The sequence below is a fragment of the Physella acuta genome, unplaced genomic scaffold (genome assembly GCF_028476545.2).
Source record: "Physella acuta isolate Inbredline_101_S28 unplaced genomic scaffold, ASM2847654v3 ptg001851l, whole genome shotgun sequence".
In the NCBI taxonomy this organism is placed as follows: Eukaryota; Metazoa; Mollusca; class Gastropoda; family Physidae; genus Physella; species Physella acuta.
In genome coordinates, this window is record NW_026733359.1 from 596 (window position 1) to 20,962 (window position 20,367).

The 20,367-nt window shown below is 38.1% G+C and overlaps 1 protein-coding gene across 1 annotated transcript; it reads left to right on the forward strand.

Annotated features, from left to right (window-relative positions):
* Positions 1-661: 661 nt before the first annotated feature.
* Positions 662-20,075, forward strand: LOC131930796 (sodium-dependent noradrenaline transporter; the record flags this gene model as incomplete). Its single annotated transcript, XM_059287421.1, is given in 12 exon segments — positions 662-889; positions 5,501-5,639; positions 8,059-8,193; positions 8,901-9,004; positions 9,861-9,985; positions 11,388-11,500; positions 12,335-12,472; positions 15,707-15,806; positions 16,784-16,884; positions 17,757-17,936; positions 18,729-18,803; positions 19,857-20,075. Coding segments are annotated over 12 exon segments (1,462 nt in total), but the record flags the coding sequence as incomplete, so codon positions are not given.
* Between the last annotated feature and the right edge of the window lie 292 nt (positions 20,076-20,367).

Here is a 20,367-nt window from a genome sequence, read left to right on the forward strand (position 1 = left end):
ACCTAACGCGGATACTGTCCATTCAGGTCTCGACGCTGAATTACTTTACCTTATCAACCATCGATACTTTCCCATAAACATCCCATAGTATCGATATATTTACTTTACCTGCCTTAAAATCGATTCTGTCCATTCCATCGGCCCTGACTTATTTTACCTTCCCTAAAATTCGATACCGTCCATCCCTAAGTATCGGCACTGATATATTTTACCTTCCCTATCATCGATACTGCCTATCCCCAAGTATCGCCACTGACATAGTTTATCTTCACTAATATTCGATATCGTCCATCACCAAGTATCGCCACTGATATACTTTACCTACTCTAATATTCGTCAATGACTAACTTTACCCTCCCTAACATTCGATACCGTCCATCCTCAAGTATCGGGCCTCATATACTTTACCTTCCCTAACATTCGATACCGTCCATCCCCAAGTTTCGGCACTGGCTAAATTAGATTTCCCTAACACTCGATACCGTCCACCCCCGGGTATCGTCAATGACTAACTTTACCCTCCCTAACATTCGATACCGTCCATCCTCAAGTATCGGTCCTCATATACTTTACCTTCCCTAACATTCGATACCGTCCACCCCCAGGTATCGGCATGGCGTCGTGCTTCATGGCCTACATCGTGGCCTTCTACTACAACGTCCATCATCGGCTGGAGCTTCTTCTACCTGTTCGCGTCCTTCACCTCCAAGCTGCCCTGGACGACGTGCTTCAACTCCTTCAACAGTCGAGACTGCTGGCAGATCGACTGGGACACCAACACCACCAACGTGACGTCACCGGAAGCTGACGTCATCGGCACCACGTCAGGGCCGGGCAACAGGACGTACAACGCCTCGGTGTCGGTGTCGTCCACCATGGAGTTCTTTGAGTGAGTCTGTGTCGTCTGCCGTCTTTTGAGTGAGTCTGTGTCGTCTGCTGTCTTTTGAGTGTGTGTCGTCGTGCTGTCTTTTGAGTGTGTCTGTGTCGTCTGCTGTCTTTTGAGTGAGTCTGTGTCGTCTGCTGTCTTTTGAGTGAGTCTGTGTCGTCTGCTGTCTTTTGAGTGTGTGTCGTCTGCTGTCTTTTGAGTGTGTTTCGTCTGCTGTCTTTTGAGTGAGTCTGTGTCGTCTGCTGTCTTTTGAGTGAGTCTGTGTCGTCTGCCATCTTTTGAGTGTGTGTGTGTCGTCTGCAATCTTTTGAGTATGTGTGTGTCGTTTGTTATTTTTGTGTGATTTTTTAATCTTTCACTATCTTTTGAGTGATTTTTTTTTTTTGCCATCCGGTACCAAGTCTCGTAGGTTTATCCCTCGCCCTCTTTGGCGAAACGAGGGAGTGCAAAGGGGGGTGCCAGCCCCGGCTAGAAAATCTTTTTTTTTTGTTTAATATACTGAGGAAAGGCTGAATAAATGGGATATATATTCCTTGAATGTCTATAGACCAATACCCAAATCTAAGGCTTGTAAATGTCAAGCCCTTATGTAAACAAAGAGAGAGACAGAGAGAAATAGAGAGAGGAGGACAGAGAGACAGAGAGAGAGAGAGAGACAGAGAGAGAGAGAGAGTATGAATAGTCGGGGTGTTCAAAATATTTCATTTAAAAAAGCCTCAAAACGAATTTCTATTCTAAATATCTTTTCTTGAAATGTTTGTGAATTATTATGTGATACTGTGTTTAGTTTCAGCCTTTATGTAAAAAAATTTAAACATTTAAAAAGGTATTCGATTCTTCGTTGCATTCGATGAAGTAGGCGTCAGTGTTTCTTCCAGACTTTTTTCTCCGGGGGGGGGGGGGGCACTTGAAATTTTCGGGGGGGGGGGGGCGGTTAAACTTTCTTTGGGGGGGGGGTGGCGGACACTGTTAAAAGTATATATTTTCTATATAAATTATATAAATTTCATTTCGTTCGGGGTGCGGTAGATTTTTTTCGAACAGATGCCTGGAAGAAACTCTGGTAGGCGTATTGAAGAAACTACTTTTTTACAATGAAAACAAAAGTAATCGATAAAAACATTGTTGACGGATAAAATGCTATCCTACGACAACTTTGTTTTAGTAAAGAGCTAATGGACCCATGCGTGAATAGTCTCAAAGGTACTCGAGAGGCCCATTAAATATTTTTAAAATCGTGCACGGTGTAATTAAAATTAAAATGGTTTTAAAATCCTGACTGTTGGGGGGGGGGGGTGTTCGGACTTCAAAAAAGCGGATGAAATAGATGTTTTAGTATTTTCGGTAATTAAGCACAATTTTTAAAAAAGGCAAAAGCAGTTTGGTTTTCACGTGGTAATGACGATATAAACGAAAACACCCTTCTCTTCGATAGGCGAGCATAAATTTTATTATACAAAACATAAACAACAATGGCAGAACTAAGTCATGTGGTTTAAAACAGCACTATGTTATTTAAAAACTTTATCTGCAAAGTTTTGTAAAACAAATAACTATTGATTTCCTGTTTGTCTAACGAAAGTAAAACATCGGGTTATAACTTAGGCTTGATGAAAATAAATAGAAATGTAGCCTTGCAAAAAAAATATTTTCAAGTTCTCTGAAATTCCGACTGTTACAAAATTGATTCTAAAAATATTAAATTTTTTAGGCTCAAGTTTTTTTTATTTTTTTATTGTTAAGGCCGTAATAAAGTCAAAATATATTTTACCCATGTCAACAATATGATGGAAGTATTTTCGTCAACCCGGTAGCCTCAATTATACACATTTCTGCTAATAATTGTTTTCTTTTGCATTTCAAACTGTTTTTAAAAATACCGTAGCTCTATTGGACTGAAATATAATAATTTGAAGTAAGAATAAACAGGCTAAACATTAATTTAAAATTACAGCTAACTAAAAAATTGTAAGTATATCTAGTTTAAACATGAGGACGTTAATAATAAAAAAAATTTATAGGCTTAGGGGTCATCCATAAATGACGTCAAGCTTTTTTGACGATTTTTTACCTCCCCCCCCCTCCCCTCCGTCACACGTCGTCACAAAAAGCCAGACCCCCCCCCCCTAAAAATGACCTCACACCTCAGCCTACAACACCCCCCCCCCCCCTCAAAATTGCTGTTTGAATTTTGCTTAAAACATCAGTATTTGATCAATTCCTACTACAATTATTAAAAACGCTATCTAAAACGCGAAATAACGACTAAAACTCGTTTTCTAACATTGCTTTTTTATAATGCAAAAAAAGTGACGTCACACCATCTGAACCTACCCACCCCCCCCCCCCTCCCCCTCATCACGTACCGTCACAAAATTACGGACCCCCCCCCCCCCTCCCCCCCTACGAGTGTGATGTCATTTATGGACGACCCCTTAGTGAGAAATTTTTTTGTCTAAATGTAAACAGGAAGCCGTAATGATTTCTCATTGGCTATTACATTTACATGAACTCCGCCCACGTGTTGATTTGTTTCATTTTACACTTGAATTATAATTAGAGTTTGAAACAATTTCTTTCGTTGCATGAATGTATGGGGTTGTTTTTTTTTTTCGCGAAGGTTTAAAATTCTCTGTACTAATGTGCGTATCACGATTACAAGACTTTCTCTATACTTCGTATATACGAGAAAGTAAAAAAACCAAAATTCATTTAATAAAAAGCCAAAATTGTAATTCGTAATCCAATGAGTACATATGAGTACATAAGCATGTTCAAAGAAGAATATTCTTATAAACTTAATCAGCAGAATAAAATAGGTCTACATATAAAAAGTGTATCTTTTGAGTTGTTTTTCAATGATTTTCTTTTTTTTTTGCATAATTGCCTTTCTTTGAAGGGTAACTTCTGTCTTTGGAGGTTTATTTAAACATTTCTTTGATATTTTTGTTTGTTATCCTTTGAAGTTAAACTGCATCGACAAAATTACAAACGTTGTTTATAGTACTCGTTAAAATAAATGCAATTTTTCAAAATATAAACATTCAATAAAACTGATGATACATGTAACGGATTTTCTTCCAGAAGAAAACTAAATAATTTGCGCTGGAACAAGTTCGGAAAATATTGATTGTGGACTTCCAATATGTATTTCAGTTTCTCTCTCCTACATGATAGACATAATGGAAGTTTATTAAACTAATTTATTTTTATTTGCTTTAAATATTTTTTTTCCTGGTGCATCCTGTGAATGCAAAACAAATGTGGCTTCATTTTAAAAAATCCCAAAAATAACAAGGCAATTACTTAACCAGATTGAACTAAATTGGGTTCATTCCACGCTAAGCCCAGGGCGGAGACTTGCATTCGTCAAAATATTTCGTGTAGCTGCGATATTTGTCATGAAAGTTTACATTATGAATGATATAAGTAAACTTTTAAACAAACACAACTAGGTTAAGATTTTCAAGTTAATTAGTGATTCCTTGATTTGGCGACTCCTCAAAGTAATATTTACACGCTTTGAATATTTGGTTGCAACCAGAGGCGTAGCGACCCTTCCCGGCGCCCGGGGACATACTTTCAAATTTGGCGCCCCCTTGGGAGCAAATTTTCGATTTGCACCCCCCCCCCTCGAACTTTTCATTTGCACCCCCCCCCCGTCAAACTTTCGATTTGCACCCCCCTCGAACTTTTCATTTGCACCCCCCCCTCAAACTTTCAATTTGGCGCCCCCCCTAAGGTCGGCGCCCGGGGACATATGTCCCCGCCCCCCCCCTCGCTACGCTACTGGTTGCAACAGTTGCATAAGTTAGTTCCAACAACAGGTTATAATCGTCACTGTCAAGGACTTTGTCTCCAACTTTCGAGGAAACAATATGCGAGTTTTTTAGACTTGGCTACTCTAAGATTAACTGAACGTTGCATTTCTCTCACCTAAAAATTGCCTGCGGTAGTGATACGTTTGTTTCAAACTTTCTTTTCTCCCCTGAATCATCTTGTCTCCCTTGAATATTTTTTTCCCTAAATCTTGTCTCCCCTTTATTCTTCTTTACTCTCCTGAATATTGTTGTTTCCTCTGAATCTTCTTTACTTCCCAAAATCTTCTTGTCTCCACTGAACCTTCTTATCTCATCGGAATCTTATTTTTTCTGAATCTTCTTAGCTCGCCATAATCTTCTTGTCTTCCCCTTTTTGTTCTTATTCTTCTTTTATCTTTCCTGGATCTTCTTGACTCCCCTGATATTCTTATCTCCCTTGCATCTTCTTATCCCCCTTGAATCTTTTTATCTCCCCGGAATCTTCTTGTCTCCGCTGAATCTTTTTTTAATCTCCCCTGAATATTCTTATCTCCCCTGAATCTTCTCCTCCCCTGAATCTTTTTTATCTCCCCTGAATATTCTTATCTCCCCTGAATATTCTTATCTCCCCTGAATCTTCTCCTCCCCTGAATCTTTTTTTATCTCCCCTGAATATTCTTATCTCCCCCTGAATATTCTTATCTCCCCTGAATCTTCTCCTCCCCTGAATCTTTTTTTTTTATCTCCCCTGAATATTCTTATCTCCCTTGAATCTTCTCCTCCCCCTGACGATGCCCTAACCTTGACATTGCAGACGGGGCATGCTGGAACTAAACCACTCTACAGGGCTGGATGACCTGGGCGTGGTCAGATGGCAGCTGGCACTCTGCACGTTCCTCACGTTCACCGTCCTCTACTTCTGTCTGTGGAAGGGCGTCAAGAGTACAGGGAAGGTAAGGGGCGGTTGTGGTGGTAAGTCTGGGCTGGATGGGCTTTTGTGGGCTTTGTTGTAAGGTATAGGTTGTATGGGCTTTTGTGGGCTTTGTTGTATGGTATGGGCTGTATGGGCTTTTGTGAGTTTTGTTGTAAGGTATACATTTTTGTGTGACATATGGACTTTTATGTACTTTGTTGTATGGTATGAATTTTTGTGCGACAGATGGGCTATTGTGAACATTTGTTTTTAGCTATGCATTTTTGTGTGAAAGATGAACTTTTGTGAACTTTTTTGTAAGGTATGCAATTCTATAATTTATGTGAAAGGTGGGCTTTTATCAAGTTTGTTGTACATGTGCGTTTACAACGTGTGTGAAAGATGGGCTTTTGTGAAGTTGGGATGTTGGGTATGGTAGATTTTTATATTATCTCTTTTAAGTTGGGCTTTTGTTTTCTTGGTAATAAGATTGTTTTTTAAATACTTTTTGTGGTAAGGTGGGCTTTTTTATTTCTTTGAATAAGTCAGACTATTTTTCTATGTGAGTAGATGGACTAGTTTTTTTTAATGTGTTATTCTTTATCATTTTAAGATATTTTTAAGGTGGGCTTATGTCATCGTTTTAGTATGATGGGCTATATGAAAAGTGGGCTTTTGTAAACTTTGCAATAGGGTTAGCTTTTATCCTATGTGTAGAAAGGTAATGAGTGGTAAGGTGGACTAATTAAATTGTTCTAATGAGTTAGGCATTTTAAAACATACGTGATTAATTTGATTTTTTGTAACGTCCTTTGTTATTTTAAAGATAGGATTTGTTTTGAAACCCAGTTTAATAAGTCGGTATTTTGTAACTTATAGTGGAACATAGTTTCATGATTTGTGCAAACTATCCGGGGAAAAGTCTAGTCTTATTGAAATCTAAACCAATTGGAAAAAGTGGTTTGTAATAAAGTGGCATATTTGTTTGTTCTTTGATAAAAATGTACAGAGAGAACGAGCTAGAGTAACCCCATACCAAAATGTATAAAAGTAAAGTTCCTCTTTAGACCTGGCGAGCCAGTGAGCAGATGAAGTAGAGTTTTTGACCTCGGCATAAGAAAGGATAGTGTAGTCAGCATTAAGCTCAACCGTCTTTACTTTCCTTAAGTCAGTTATTCATCAGAGCAGGGTGGACTCATGGGCGTCCTACCGTCACAATTCAGAACCGAGATCCGAACTCGAGACCTCAGGGATGGCAGCCCAATACTCTACTATTCGACCACGCCGTCCCATACCAACACGTATCCGACGGATTAAAAGAAAGCTGATTTAGCTAAAGCTAGAGTTGTAAAGACGTTGCAGTATTCCCAAATGGAAATCATAACAGGGAAAATATGTGATGAATAAATAAATATAACGTATAAAACTGCGTTTGATGATAAGTACCATATGCTGTTCAACTCGGAAACATGTTAAACATATTCCTCAATGTTTGTTGTTTTTCTAGAGCTTCAACGCATTCCTTTGAGCAAATTTGCAATTTTTAAAACAAATCGTTTTTTACAAAGAAAATTTGTGATAGTTGCCATGTTGTTTTACTGAATGTATTGAAGGTTGATGAGTTGATGAGTCTTGTGTATTGACGGTTGATGAGTTTTGTGTGTCTATGTAATGGATGGCAGATAGTTGGTATCACACAGGCTTATGTTGTTATGTGTTAGATGGGCTAGTGTATGTGGGTATAATCAGTTTGTTGCAGTTGATGTATGTATCGCATTGAGTATGTATGTATCACATACACACTGTATGTCAGTATAACCAGTTTACCGAATGTGTAAATAATAAGTTTAATGCAGGCCATGTATGTATGTGTCACATTGTAGGTCAGTATAACCAGTGTATTGAAAACGTAGTAAATCACACCTCATAAAAGTACGGTCAGCTAAACACCATTTAATAATAGGTGGTGTGTCATAACCCCCCCTCCCCCCCCCCCCACCCCCCACCACACACAATTAAACAACTAAAGACAAGTCTCTGCCCTCGTACATCACAATTTTCCCTCTCGTACAGAGTTTCTTCCAGGCATCTCTTCGGGGGAGCTCGACCCCCCCCCCCCCCCCCGAAAAAAGTCTACCGCCCCCCCCCCCCACCCCGAACGAAATGGAATTTATATAGAACATATATACATTTAACAGTGTCCGCCCCCCCCCCCCCCCCGAAAATTTCAAGTGCCCCCCCCCCCCCCGGAGAAAAAAGTCTGGAAGAAACACTGCTCTCCTATGTCCCTGTTGTTGCAATATTATCGTTAGGACTAAGCCCGAACCCCACCCCTAACCCACACGCCTACGAACCCTCCAACCCTCCGCTAAACTCCACTCAGCTCAGGTGTGTGACGTCATATTTTGCTCGGGGTTTTTTTGTGCGACCTCTTGAGTCACGTGACTCGTCTGTTGCAGGTAGTCTACATCACGGCCACCCTGCCCTACGTCATCATGACCATCCTGCTGGTCCGTGGGGTCCTGCTGCCAGGGGCAGAGGACGGCATCAAGTATTTCATCACGCCCAAGGTCGACAGTCTCCGGAAACCTAAGGTGAGAGGGCAGACAGCTTGTAGGGTGCGTTGGTTGGAGTGCAGAGACGTAGCGATGCGGGGGGGGGACATATGTCCCCGGGCGCCGACCTTAGGGGGCGCCAAAATGGGTTGGAAAAAGTAATCGAAAGTTTGAGGAGGGTTCAAATCGAAAGTTTGTCCCCGGGCGCCGGGAAGGGTCGCTACGCCTCTGTTGGAGTGTAGTGGTTATGGGGTGTCGATGTTATAGCGTTGTTAGCCGTTAAATATAGCGTTTATGGTGTTAAATATAGCGTTGTAAGTTGTTAAATATAGTGTTTATGGTTTTCAACATATAGCGTTGATGGTGTTAGAAATAAGGCGTTTATGTACTTAAACATAGCGTTTATATGGTATTGTACAATTATGGGAAGACCTTTTATTCTTTTATGGGAACACCTTTGAGAATACCTTTTTAAACCTTTAATGGACCACCTTTTTATACCATTTATTGTACTAAATATATCTTTGATGATGTTAGAAATAGCTTTGATGGTGTTTAGTATAGCGTTTATGGTGTATCGCTTATTGTGCTGAGTGTAACGTTCATTTTTTTAAAATTGTGTATAAGGTAGCCATAGTTCATAAAGTAGTCATTGCGTATAAGTTAGTGTTCATAGTGCATAAGGTGGCGTTGAATGCTCGAAATGTTCCATGGAGCACGTGACTATTCTCTGGCACTGTTTACAGGTGTGGATTGACGCTGCCGTGCAAATTTTTTTCTCTGTCGGGTCCGGGTTCGGAACCCACATAGCCTACGCCAGCTACAACAAGTTCCACAACAACTGCAAGCGGTGAGTTGCGTCTTCTCTGATACATCAGTTATGTTTTTATACCTTTGTGGGAACACGTTTTATACCTTTATAGGAACACTGATTTATAATTTTTGGTAGGGCATTGTTATAGAATCAGGGGAACACCTTTTTATACTTCATGGGAGGACATTTTTTTTATAACTTTGTTGGAACACTTTTTTATGCCTTTATGGGAACGCTTTCCTTCTTTTATAATTTATGAGAACATCTTTTTACAAGCTTTTATTACAAGCTCTTATTTAACTCGCTTCATCTGTCGTCAGTCTGTCGTCAGTCTAGATCGAAACGCCGGAGCGAAATTTGGACACTTCTACTTGACCGATACGGTTCACAGTTGGCACGTGGGTCAAGACATGAAGACAATGCGATCTGAAATTAAATTTGACTTAATTGGATGCCTAAATAATTTGTTATGAATTAATTAAAATTTGGACCGAATTAGTAGGCATATTTATCCAACCACACCACACGCGTCATCACGTTCAATAATTTATTTTCTACTTTTTAGTGCATTGGTACATAAAAGCTTGTTATTAAAACGTTTTTAATGAAAAATTTTTAACTCACTTCCTAGACAGTCTGTCTTGACCCACGTCTTTATGTCTTGACTCACGTACCAATTACGAACCGTATCTATGAGTTAGAAGTGTCCGAATTTTCGCTCCGGCGTTTCGATCTGGACAGACAGACTGACGACAGAAAATGCGAGTGTAATAAAAGCTTGTAAAAAGCAACACATAGAGTCCTTGAAAATGGTAACAGAAGAGAATCTACCGGGGGAAAAGGGGGGTAACAAAACAATTATTGAAAAGGGAGATAACTTGTCATTTTTCAGAGACTGTATCATCACAGTGATCGTCAACTCGGCGACCAGCCTGTTCAGTGGGTTCGTCATCTTCTCCTACCTCGGCTACATGGCCCTCAAGACACACAAGGACATCGATAAGGTCGCCACGGAAGGTCAGTAGCCCGCTAGAGATCTGAGAGATACACAGCACATACGGACAACGGGACCTTTTGTTTTTGTTGTTGTTGTTTATGTTGGTTGTTTATTTTGTTTTATTTTTATTTGTTTCGCTTCTTTAACGTTTTAAAGGTTTCAATTAAAGGAGAGGTACTCTCGTATACGAAGAACATAGGGTTTTCACAAATCTTGACGTTTTACACCTCCATGAGTCGGAAAAGTTTTGCAAATTTGTCCGTATGTCTGTGTGTGTGCGGATGTGTGTCTGTGAACACGATAACTTGATTACCGTTACAGCTAGGTTAATGAAATTTCATATATAAGTATATCAAATTTGTAGTTCTGTATCAAATTCTCAGCGATTTACAGTAGCCGGAAGTAGAACTTGTACTACTTTTTTTTTTCCAAAAGATTATATCTTGAGTACTGTTTCAGAAAGACGAAATTTCACAAATAAGTAAATTATCTAGATCTCTGCCTTCTGTCAAATTTTGGGTAATTTCTGTTTACCGGAAGTAGTATTTTACGCTATTACCGATTTCTTTAAAAAAGCATATGATTTTTATTTTTTTTTGCATCTACTTTATTTTTCCGCGTAATTAACAAACTTAACGTTGCTTATCAAGTTATTTTGTTAAACAAAACTTAGTCACCTAATAACCAAATTTTACATCATCGTGGCCTATTTGATTAAAAACTTCTATTTACATTGTGCTAATTTAATGGGTTTTTTTCTCAAAACTAATTAATTAGCAGTTCAGTAATTTCAGAAAGTTCCCACGCTCCCTTATCAGCTATAGACGTGTGTCTGTTTGCACTTGGGTATAAGAAAATAGTAATTAAATATACACATACATATACATATATGACTTTGTCAATGTCTTTTCTGTTTCATTCTCGAATTTAGTTTGCATATATCTGCTTTATTTCTGATATTTGTAGTATGTTTTACTGCTTTATTTATCATTTTTCGTGTGTTTTTCGTGCTTAACTTCTGATATTTTGTGTATGTTTGTCTGATTTATTTCTGATATTTCGTGTGATTTGTCTGCTTAATTATTTTTATTGTATATGTTTCTCTGTTTTAATTCTGAAATGTCAATCATATTTCGTGTAATTTGCTTATTTTTTTTTAAAAATATGTATATTTATATATGCTTTATTTCTAGTATTTCATGTGTATTTCTCTGCTGTATTTCTAATATTTCCATCATATTTCATGAAATTTATCTGCTTTATGATATCGCGTGTAGGTTTACTTTATAGCTTTAATTCTGATATTTCGTGTCATTTGTCTACTTTATTTTTCTTTTAATTTCTCGTATCTGTCTGCTTTATATCCGACTTGCTAATGTTGCACTGTGTCTGCTTTATATCCGACTTCCTAATGTTGCACAGGTCCGGGCCTAGTGTTTATTGTGTACCCTGAGGCCATAGCAACACTTCCGGGATCAGTGGGCTGGGCTATCATCTTTTTCTTCATGCTGCTCTCCCTTGGTCTCGACAGTGCGGTAAGTTTGTGTGTGTTGACTTGATTTCAAGCTGTACTAGATGTTAGACATGGCGGCAGCTTGTAGATGTACTGTGTAGTGCTGGTGCGTGTTGTGAATGGTTGATGAGGGTGATGGTGGTAGTGGTTGTAACTGTTACATGAAATGTTGATGAGGGTGATGGTGGTGTTGTAACTGTTACATCAAAATGTTGACTCATGGGGGTCTAACGATATTGCCTGGGCGATAATGTTTAAAGAGACTGTCACACGATACTGCCACACGATACTGACAAACGATACTAATGTATGATACTGATATACGTACTGACACATGATACTTGTCACAAGCTGCAGCCACGCGATACCGATAAATTATACCGATATACGAAACTGATATACGATACTAACACACGATACTGCCACACGATACGATCACAAAATACTGACACATGATACTTACAAAAGATACCAATACATGCTACTGATATACAATACTGATATACGATACTGATACAGGACTCTAATATACGATACTAACAGACGATACTAACACACAGCACTGACACAAGATACTGCAACATAATACAGTCTAACGATACTTGCCAAATATACTATACTATACTTAGATACTACAACACGATACCATCACACAACATAGACCAACTATTGTGTCCATAAATCTTTTCTTACGATACTGCCTTGCAATACTGCCTTACGATACTGCTACACAGTATTGTCTCACGATACTGCCTCTAAATACTGCCTTACGATACTGCTAATACGATACTACAATACGATACTGCCAATCGATACTGCCATGCAATCAGAAATAACACCTGTTCCTTTTTTTCAGTTCGGCGGATTGGAATCGCCCTTAACGGGTATTCGAGATGAGCTGTCTCAGCTGATGAAGTATCGATACTTCAGGGAAGTCCTGACATTAATTATTATAATGTCAGCATTTATATTTTCTATTCCTTGTTTAATGCAGGTAATTATTTGGCTTTAAAAATAAATTTAAAAATCATATAGTAGCATTATGATTTATATAATGTTTTATAGAATCATCTTGCCACTAAACTAAATTATTATTTGACTCTAGAGCATTACTCTGTTGACAGTAATAAAATAAGTTAGAAAAATTACCACTTTCCGCTAACCACTTTTACCCGGCAATAGAGGATAACAAAAACACAACTCATTTTTAAATTCCGCACGCTTTCAAAAACACAATACTACAAAAGCGCAGTAACTCAGGAATCTTTAACATAACAAAAACGTAAGCATAGAACTTTTCAAGTGGCCATTGAGATTTCTCAGGCTATGTTCTAACTGGAGTATATTCAGTCCATGAGATTATGATTCTATTCGGGATATAGGATTATCCATATTTAACGTCCAAACGCAGAGGGGGGAGGGAAAAAATCGACTTTTAACATATGGGCTGGAGGGGTAGTGTCTATGTGGACATACACGTGTTTAATTAGTCATCGAATTGATTACACCTAACAACAAAAATAAAACACTTAACCTGCATATAAAATGTATTTATATAAACAACAGTTCAACGGGTCACTAAACTAAACCATAGCGTCTTTTGCTATGCATGTAACTCTTTGATAAGCAAGCTAAGAAGTAAACAGAAGTAGAGATTATGAACCCGAGGTTTACTTACGACCTAGCCATATTCTGATGACTAATATTAAAATGCAATCATATATTACATGTAAAGCTTTTCTTTAAATGCTTACTTAATATTGTTCATCAGTTGTTGTTGGGTTGTTTTTTTTTTTTTTGTTAAAATAGGAGGAGGGGGTGTTAATCTTTGAATTAAATCAAGCGCCCATTTTATAATTATGCTTTGATGATAAAAAAGATAGTATTTATATTTTCAACACATTCTAGGTTCTCTCATTAATATTTAGGGCTAATAATAGACATTAGCACAATGTAGTTGACTCGCAAAGCCAGGGGGAAGTGGGTCTTAAATTCCAATTTATTGTAGGAGCCATATATATAAATATATATATATATATATATATATATATATATATATATATATATATATATATATATATATATATATATATATAAATATATATATATATATATATATACACTATATATATATATATATATATATATATATATATATATATATATATATATATATATATATATATATATATATATATATATATATATATATAAAGAGGGAGATGGGTTAGTATTTCCCTTATACAATTATATTTCATTTCTAAGCAATATATTAATTACTTTTTTGGCTTTGTCTCTATTTAAGACCAGTACAGCAAATATGGTAAAAGCATTATATAAAACATAAATGCTCATGCAATTCATATAAACAACCACCCATTGGCCGTGTTCATAGATAAACAGCGCACGGTAATATACTTGTTTTTAAGGGCTGAAAGAATGGCCCATATCGTTTCTAAAAAACAATTTCTGACTAAGAAATTCGAGGAACATATTGGTTGCGCTGATAGATCCGGATTGAGATTTTTGTGAGTGAAATATTATTCACTCAGACCTGACGGTCTAACGAGTGGAGTAGGTGAAGGAGAGTTCACCTGTGTATCGGATCAGGTACACCGTGGTACAAGCTCATGTAGACAAGTGCTCTGACACTCGACCACGCCGCCTCCCACAGACAGACAAGAATTTACGCTTATAAATCAAGGGCAGACAAAGCTAGTTGACCGTAGATAGAGGATGAGAGCGCTTTGTACTCAGCGACGTAATAGTAATAGTGATCCAATTATTAGATGTACGCGTATTAAACAAGGTAATTAAAAAGTCTAGTGACAATTTTAGCGCAATTTCCTTATGTTATCTAAAAATAGCTCTGTCGTAGCGTAAATCAAGAGCAGGGTTAGTAAAACCATTGGTTAGTTATTAAAACGTTTTTTATGAATTTTTTTTTCAGTATTTTACATGTTTTATTTACAACAGAGTTACATGACTAAAAACCATTGCGCGCCTAGCTACTGAACGTGATTACGCAGCCATTGAACGTGATGTCGCAGCTATTGAACGTGATGATGCGTGTGGTGTGGTTGGATAAACATGCCTACTAATTCGGTCAAAATTTTAATTAATTCAAAAAAAAATTTGTGACCAAACGAAAGGATATTTTTGAAAACTTTCTTCGGCAATATTGTTCTAAATTATGGCAGGAATCGATTGGTACATGTTTGAAGTCGCTAAGTCGTCTGGTTGCCGAGATGTGGGCCAAAAACTGCATTTTTTTCGAGGTTTTTTGGCTTTTCCGGGAAATCCATGAAAGAAACCCGGAATTTTTATGGCCTATGTTCATCCTCGTAACTTGCTTAACATATTTGCTTTGAAACTAGTCCTCGATATTGCTTCGTTGAGGAGGAGATACGACTTAAAGCTGCGGACACACATCCATCCATTCCCAGAAAAGACGAGTTAATAAACGCAATTCTCCAGAATGGAAATTGCGCTAAACAAAACTTTATGAAAACAGATTTGAAATACAAAATACTTTGTTAGGTGTCCCCCCCCCCCCCCATTTATGTTCCGTATGAGCAATAGTCATATGTACTTTAACATTCTTTGGCCCAATGAGAACTCGCTATACCATAATATAATACCTGGGCTTATCGTAGGGCCCCATATCTGAAATAGCCTAGGGCCTTATTAAGCCTAAACTCGGCTTTATTGATGAAGTGTGTAGGGGTCGGCGTGGTCAGGTCGGTAAAACTCATGGTAGCTAAACCGAAAAGCCCCGGACAGATAAGGTTCAATAGCTGGAGACAGCAACCCCATCTAGGATCAAACATCTGCAAACGTTCGTTATTGCATGGATAAATGCTATGGAAAGCATATCCAGTAAGAAAAGCGTGTCGACACGAAATACTTTTTGTGTTGGAGGGGATCCCGTCAAGTATTACAGTTTAAAAACGAAACAGAAGATAGAATTAAATATTGTGTTTAATGAAATCCAATGTATGGTCAGGCACTGTGCCCAGCCCGGCTTTATTAACCCCCCCCCCTACACACACACACACACCCTTTCCCAGCACTGACTGAATGATAATCCCCTAGACTCGAACTGACGAACAGGCTAGTAATCAATCTATGTACCACTCGACCACAGTGTCTGTAGTTGTTAAAAGATTTACAAAATGATATTAACCAATCAATTCTTCTCCCCCCCCCCTAAACCCCACCCCACCAGGGCGGGATGTACATCTTCACTGTACTGGACACATTCGCTGCCGGAACTTCCATCGTCTTCATCGTCTTGTGTGAGGTCATGGCCGTCTCGTGGATCTACGGTAAGGTGGGCTGGTTGGCGTTAGGTCACGTGGTTGTCGCCATGTCGTGTGGTTGTTTAGTGGTGCCTGGTTGTCTTTAGATTCAAAATCAGTGGGGGGTTTATTGGGTGTTTTTTCTTTTGGTTTTTTTTTTTGTTTTTTGTTTTTGTTTTTGTTTTTTTTTTTGAGAATGTATGACGGCTGTAAACAAGGTAATTTTGATTCATGTGCATTTATGTTAATTTATGCTAATAGTTTGATGAGGTACAAAGGTGTGTCACATCAGTTCTTCCTTCATCTTCCTAGTATGGATACGGGTGTCTTCTTGAGTGGTCCAATCACCATGCCTGTCCTATCTAGACTACTTAATTCATAATGAATAATCAATGCGACCTTCATTGAAAAGCCCTATGACATACCTGAAATTACTCACATGACCCGCGTTAAATGACCCATATCACCCACGTTAAATGACCCATATCACCCACGTTAAATGACCCATATCACACACGTTAAATGACCCATATCACACACGTTAAATGACCCATATCACACACGTTAAATGACCCATATCACACACGTTAAATGACCCATATCACACACGTTAAATGACCCTTATAGTACATGTTAAATGACTCATACCACCCACGTTAAATGACCCATATCACCCACGTTAAATGACCCATATCACACACGTTAAATGACCCATATCACACACGTTAAATGACCCATATCACACACGTTAAATGACCCATATCACCCACGTTAAATGACCCATATCACACACCTTCAGTGACCCTCATGAATGGCCCATCCATTTCTCGTACATTGAATGATCCATCTTGTATGACCCATGTGTCCCACATTGAATGACCTACTTTAACTGACCCACATTGAATGACCTACTTTAACTGACCCACATTGAATGACCTACTTTAACTGACCCATACTGAATGACCTACTTTAACTGACCCACTTTGGATGACCTCTGCCCTCAGGTATGCCCCAGTTCTGCCGTGACGTGGAGAAAATGACGGGGGAGGCACCGAGCATCTTCTGGCGGATCTGTTGGAAATTTATCTGCCCCTTTCTCTTAATAGTAGGTGCTAAATGTGTTTTATGTAGTCGTGAGTTATCTGCCCGTTTCTCTTAATAGTAGGTGCTAAATGTGTTTTATGTAGTCGTGAGTTATCTGCCCGTTTCTCTTAATAGTAGGTGCTAAATGTGCTCAGTGTTGTCGGACATAATCATCATCATCACATAAGTCAATATCATTCAACGTAACTAGATGTCACCCAATTTTAACATCATACTTCTGGATGGCAACCAAGACTAACGTCACATTTCTAGATATCAACCAATGTCAACATCATATTTCTAGATATCAACCAATGTCAACATCATATTTCTAGATATCAACCAATGTCAACATCATATTTCTAGATATCAACCAATGTCAACATCATATTTCTAGATATCATCCAATGTCAACATCATATTTCTAGATATCAACCAATGTCAACATCATATTTCTAGATATCAACCAATGTCAACATCATATTTCTAGATATCAACCAATGTCAACATCATATTTCTAGATATCAACCAATGTCAACATCATATTTCTAGATATCAACCAATGTCAACATCACATTCCTAGATATCAACCAATGTCAACATCATATTTCTAGATATCAACCAATGTCAACATCATATTTCTAGATATCAACCAATGTCAACATCATATTTCTAGATATCAACCAATGTCAACATCATATTTCTAGATATCAACCAATGTCAACATCATATTTCTAGATATCAACCAATGTCAACATCATATTTCTAGATATCAACCAATGTCAACATCATATTCCTAGATGTCACCATAGGGTAAATCCCATCCACGACATCACCCAATTACAACACCACGTGACTAACTCCCCCTCCCCCCCCCCACCCCCTACCCCCCAGGTGATCGTAGCCTCCAGCATCATCTCCTACCAGCCCCTGACCTACCGGAGCTCCCAGGGTACCTACGTCTACCCCTACTACGCCAACATCGTCGGCTGGTGCATCGCCGCTTCCTCCATGGCCCTGGTCCCGGGCTACTTTGTCTACAGGTTTATCAAGAACAAGGGCTCCTGTCGGCAGGTGAGTGTGTGAGGGGGGGGGGATGCACGTGTGTGAGGGAATTTGTTATGTGTGTGGGTGAGCTGACATGTGTGTAGTGGATTGTTCGTGTGTCTGTGTGTAGGTCTATGCGTCAGTGTGTGAGCGAGTTTGTATTAGCGCGTGTGTGTGTGTGTGTGTATGTGCCTGCCCGAGTGCGCATGCGAAAAAAAATTTGTGTTGACTACCAATGGAGTAATGGTAAATAACAGCATTTGATGTTATCCACACATTATCCACCCACCATCCAACCTCCATCATCCACCCAATATCCACCCATCATCCATCCTACCCACACATTTATATCATAATACATAGTCACAAAAAGTCTCTCTTTCATCGTGAAATAACGACAAAAAAATTGATGTGTATGGATGTTCGATTTCTTACATGAATGTATTCATATCATACATTTCCTACACGATTGCGTGTTTTCGATGTATTACATGTATCTCTTATAAAGTTTACATCACTGATGTATTACATGTATCACTCAGAGTAATTTCTTACAAATGAGTGATCTCTGTGTTAAATCTATGCATTGGTAAATTCTGCCATGGTTCAATGGAGAGTAATTCGACCACAAACGTGAACTGTTTTACCTATCAAAACAAATGCATCAAACAATTCGACTCGTACTTATTGTTGAAATTGTTGTTTTTTTATTTTACAAAAATGGGATAGTTCTATAATTATACTGTTTGTGTGTAGTTATTTTTATTACAATAATAATTACATTTTCTATTTATTTCCTAATTTTTTTTTTCCGTGTAGCGATTAGCACTTGGAATATCCCCGGAATGTGAACATGAGGAGATAATCGAGAAAAAAATTGTCAAAAGATTCCAGGTTAGCTTCTATCTTACATCTTGTAGTAGTTATTTCCCTTTACCCTAGTAAATATTGTATTTCCTTAACAATGGTGAAAACATTCATTGAATTTTATGTTGTTGTTTTTTTTACATAATTATATTTTAGCAGAAAAAAAGTGTACATGTTTATTATACAAGCTTCGAGTTTCACATCTTTATACATGATTTAATAATTAACAAAGCAGGTAGAAAAAAGGAAATTACCACACCTGAGACTAATCCTATTCGTGGGAGGGTTAACTATAGCCCTAATATAAACCCAGGGGTTGAAGCAGATTAATAACCTGGAGGTTAAATGTTAGGAAAAAAAACACGTAATTTATCCCCCCCCCCCCTCCAACATCTCTTACACCCCTCCCTTCCCTAAAAGACAAAACCTCATTACTTAGTAACCGGAATTATAATTAAAGTTTATAAAATGTTCATAATTCTTTAAAAGCAATACCAATTTTTTTTTACAGCTTCCTAATTCTTAACCATCTCTCCCTTTGTATCAAACAAATCTCCGCAAAATTTCCCCCCCCCCCCCCCCCCATCTCCATTTCCCTTTCCTTAGATCCGTGAAATAATTAGCAGGTGCTATATTGAGACCAGTTCTAGATATATTATGTGTTTGTGGATATGGCAAATCTTTAAGCGTTGTGTTAGAGGTCGGCGTGGTCGGGCCAGTAAAGCTTATGGTTCCTTAAACCGGAAAGTCCCGAGTTCAAATCTCCGGGTAGATGAGGCTCGTAAGCTGTGAACAACACTCCATCTAGGAGAGACAACTCCCAAATCAAACAGCTGCTGACTTGTAGTTTGTTCTTGGGCAAAGGCTATGGAAGCAAATCTAGATATGGCTCATAACATGTTGGCACGGAATTCCTAATTGTGCTGGAAGAAATCCAGTCCAGCATGACAATTAAGAACGAAAAACAAAACAAAAAAATGTATTGATTACGAACCATATTTCACACAGCACTCCAAAAATTCAACAAATTAATGAATGTTCAGATTTTCTTTAACATTTTTATTTTTATTTTATTTTCAGCGTCATCATTGGCTGTCGTTATAACTAACTGACCAGCCGGTTTTTTTTCCTATGTGATATCACCGTACATACAACATAGCCGTGTATAGACCATCCAGTATTCCTCAGACCGTAGCCGTCTCAATGTGCCCCTTCTCACCTCATTGCTAGATCATTTGGCAGGGGACACCACTGCCATTTTTGTTTTTTCTAATTTATTTATTTATTGTTTTATGTTGTATTCTAGTCATTATTATTAAAGAAAACAATAATAATAATTGTAAATCGGCTGTGTTTGTTTGCTTTCTTTGTTTGTTTTATTTATTTTGTTTTAAAAACTCTATTTATTTTTATTTATCCGAATAAGAGTGTGCGATTAGAAATTAAACACGCAACTAATCTATCTAAACACGGTAGATATATAAATACCCTCTCGCTCCCCACCCCTAATTTAACCATTGGTCAACCTGGACAGCACAATTTATCATTTCGCGACCAGAGGAACTTAGAGACCCCTTGCAAACATGTGATG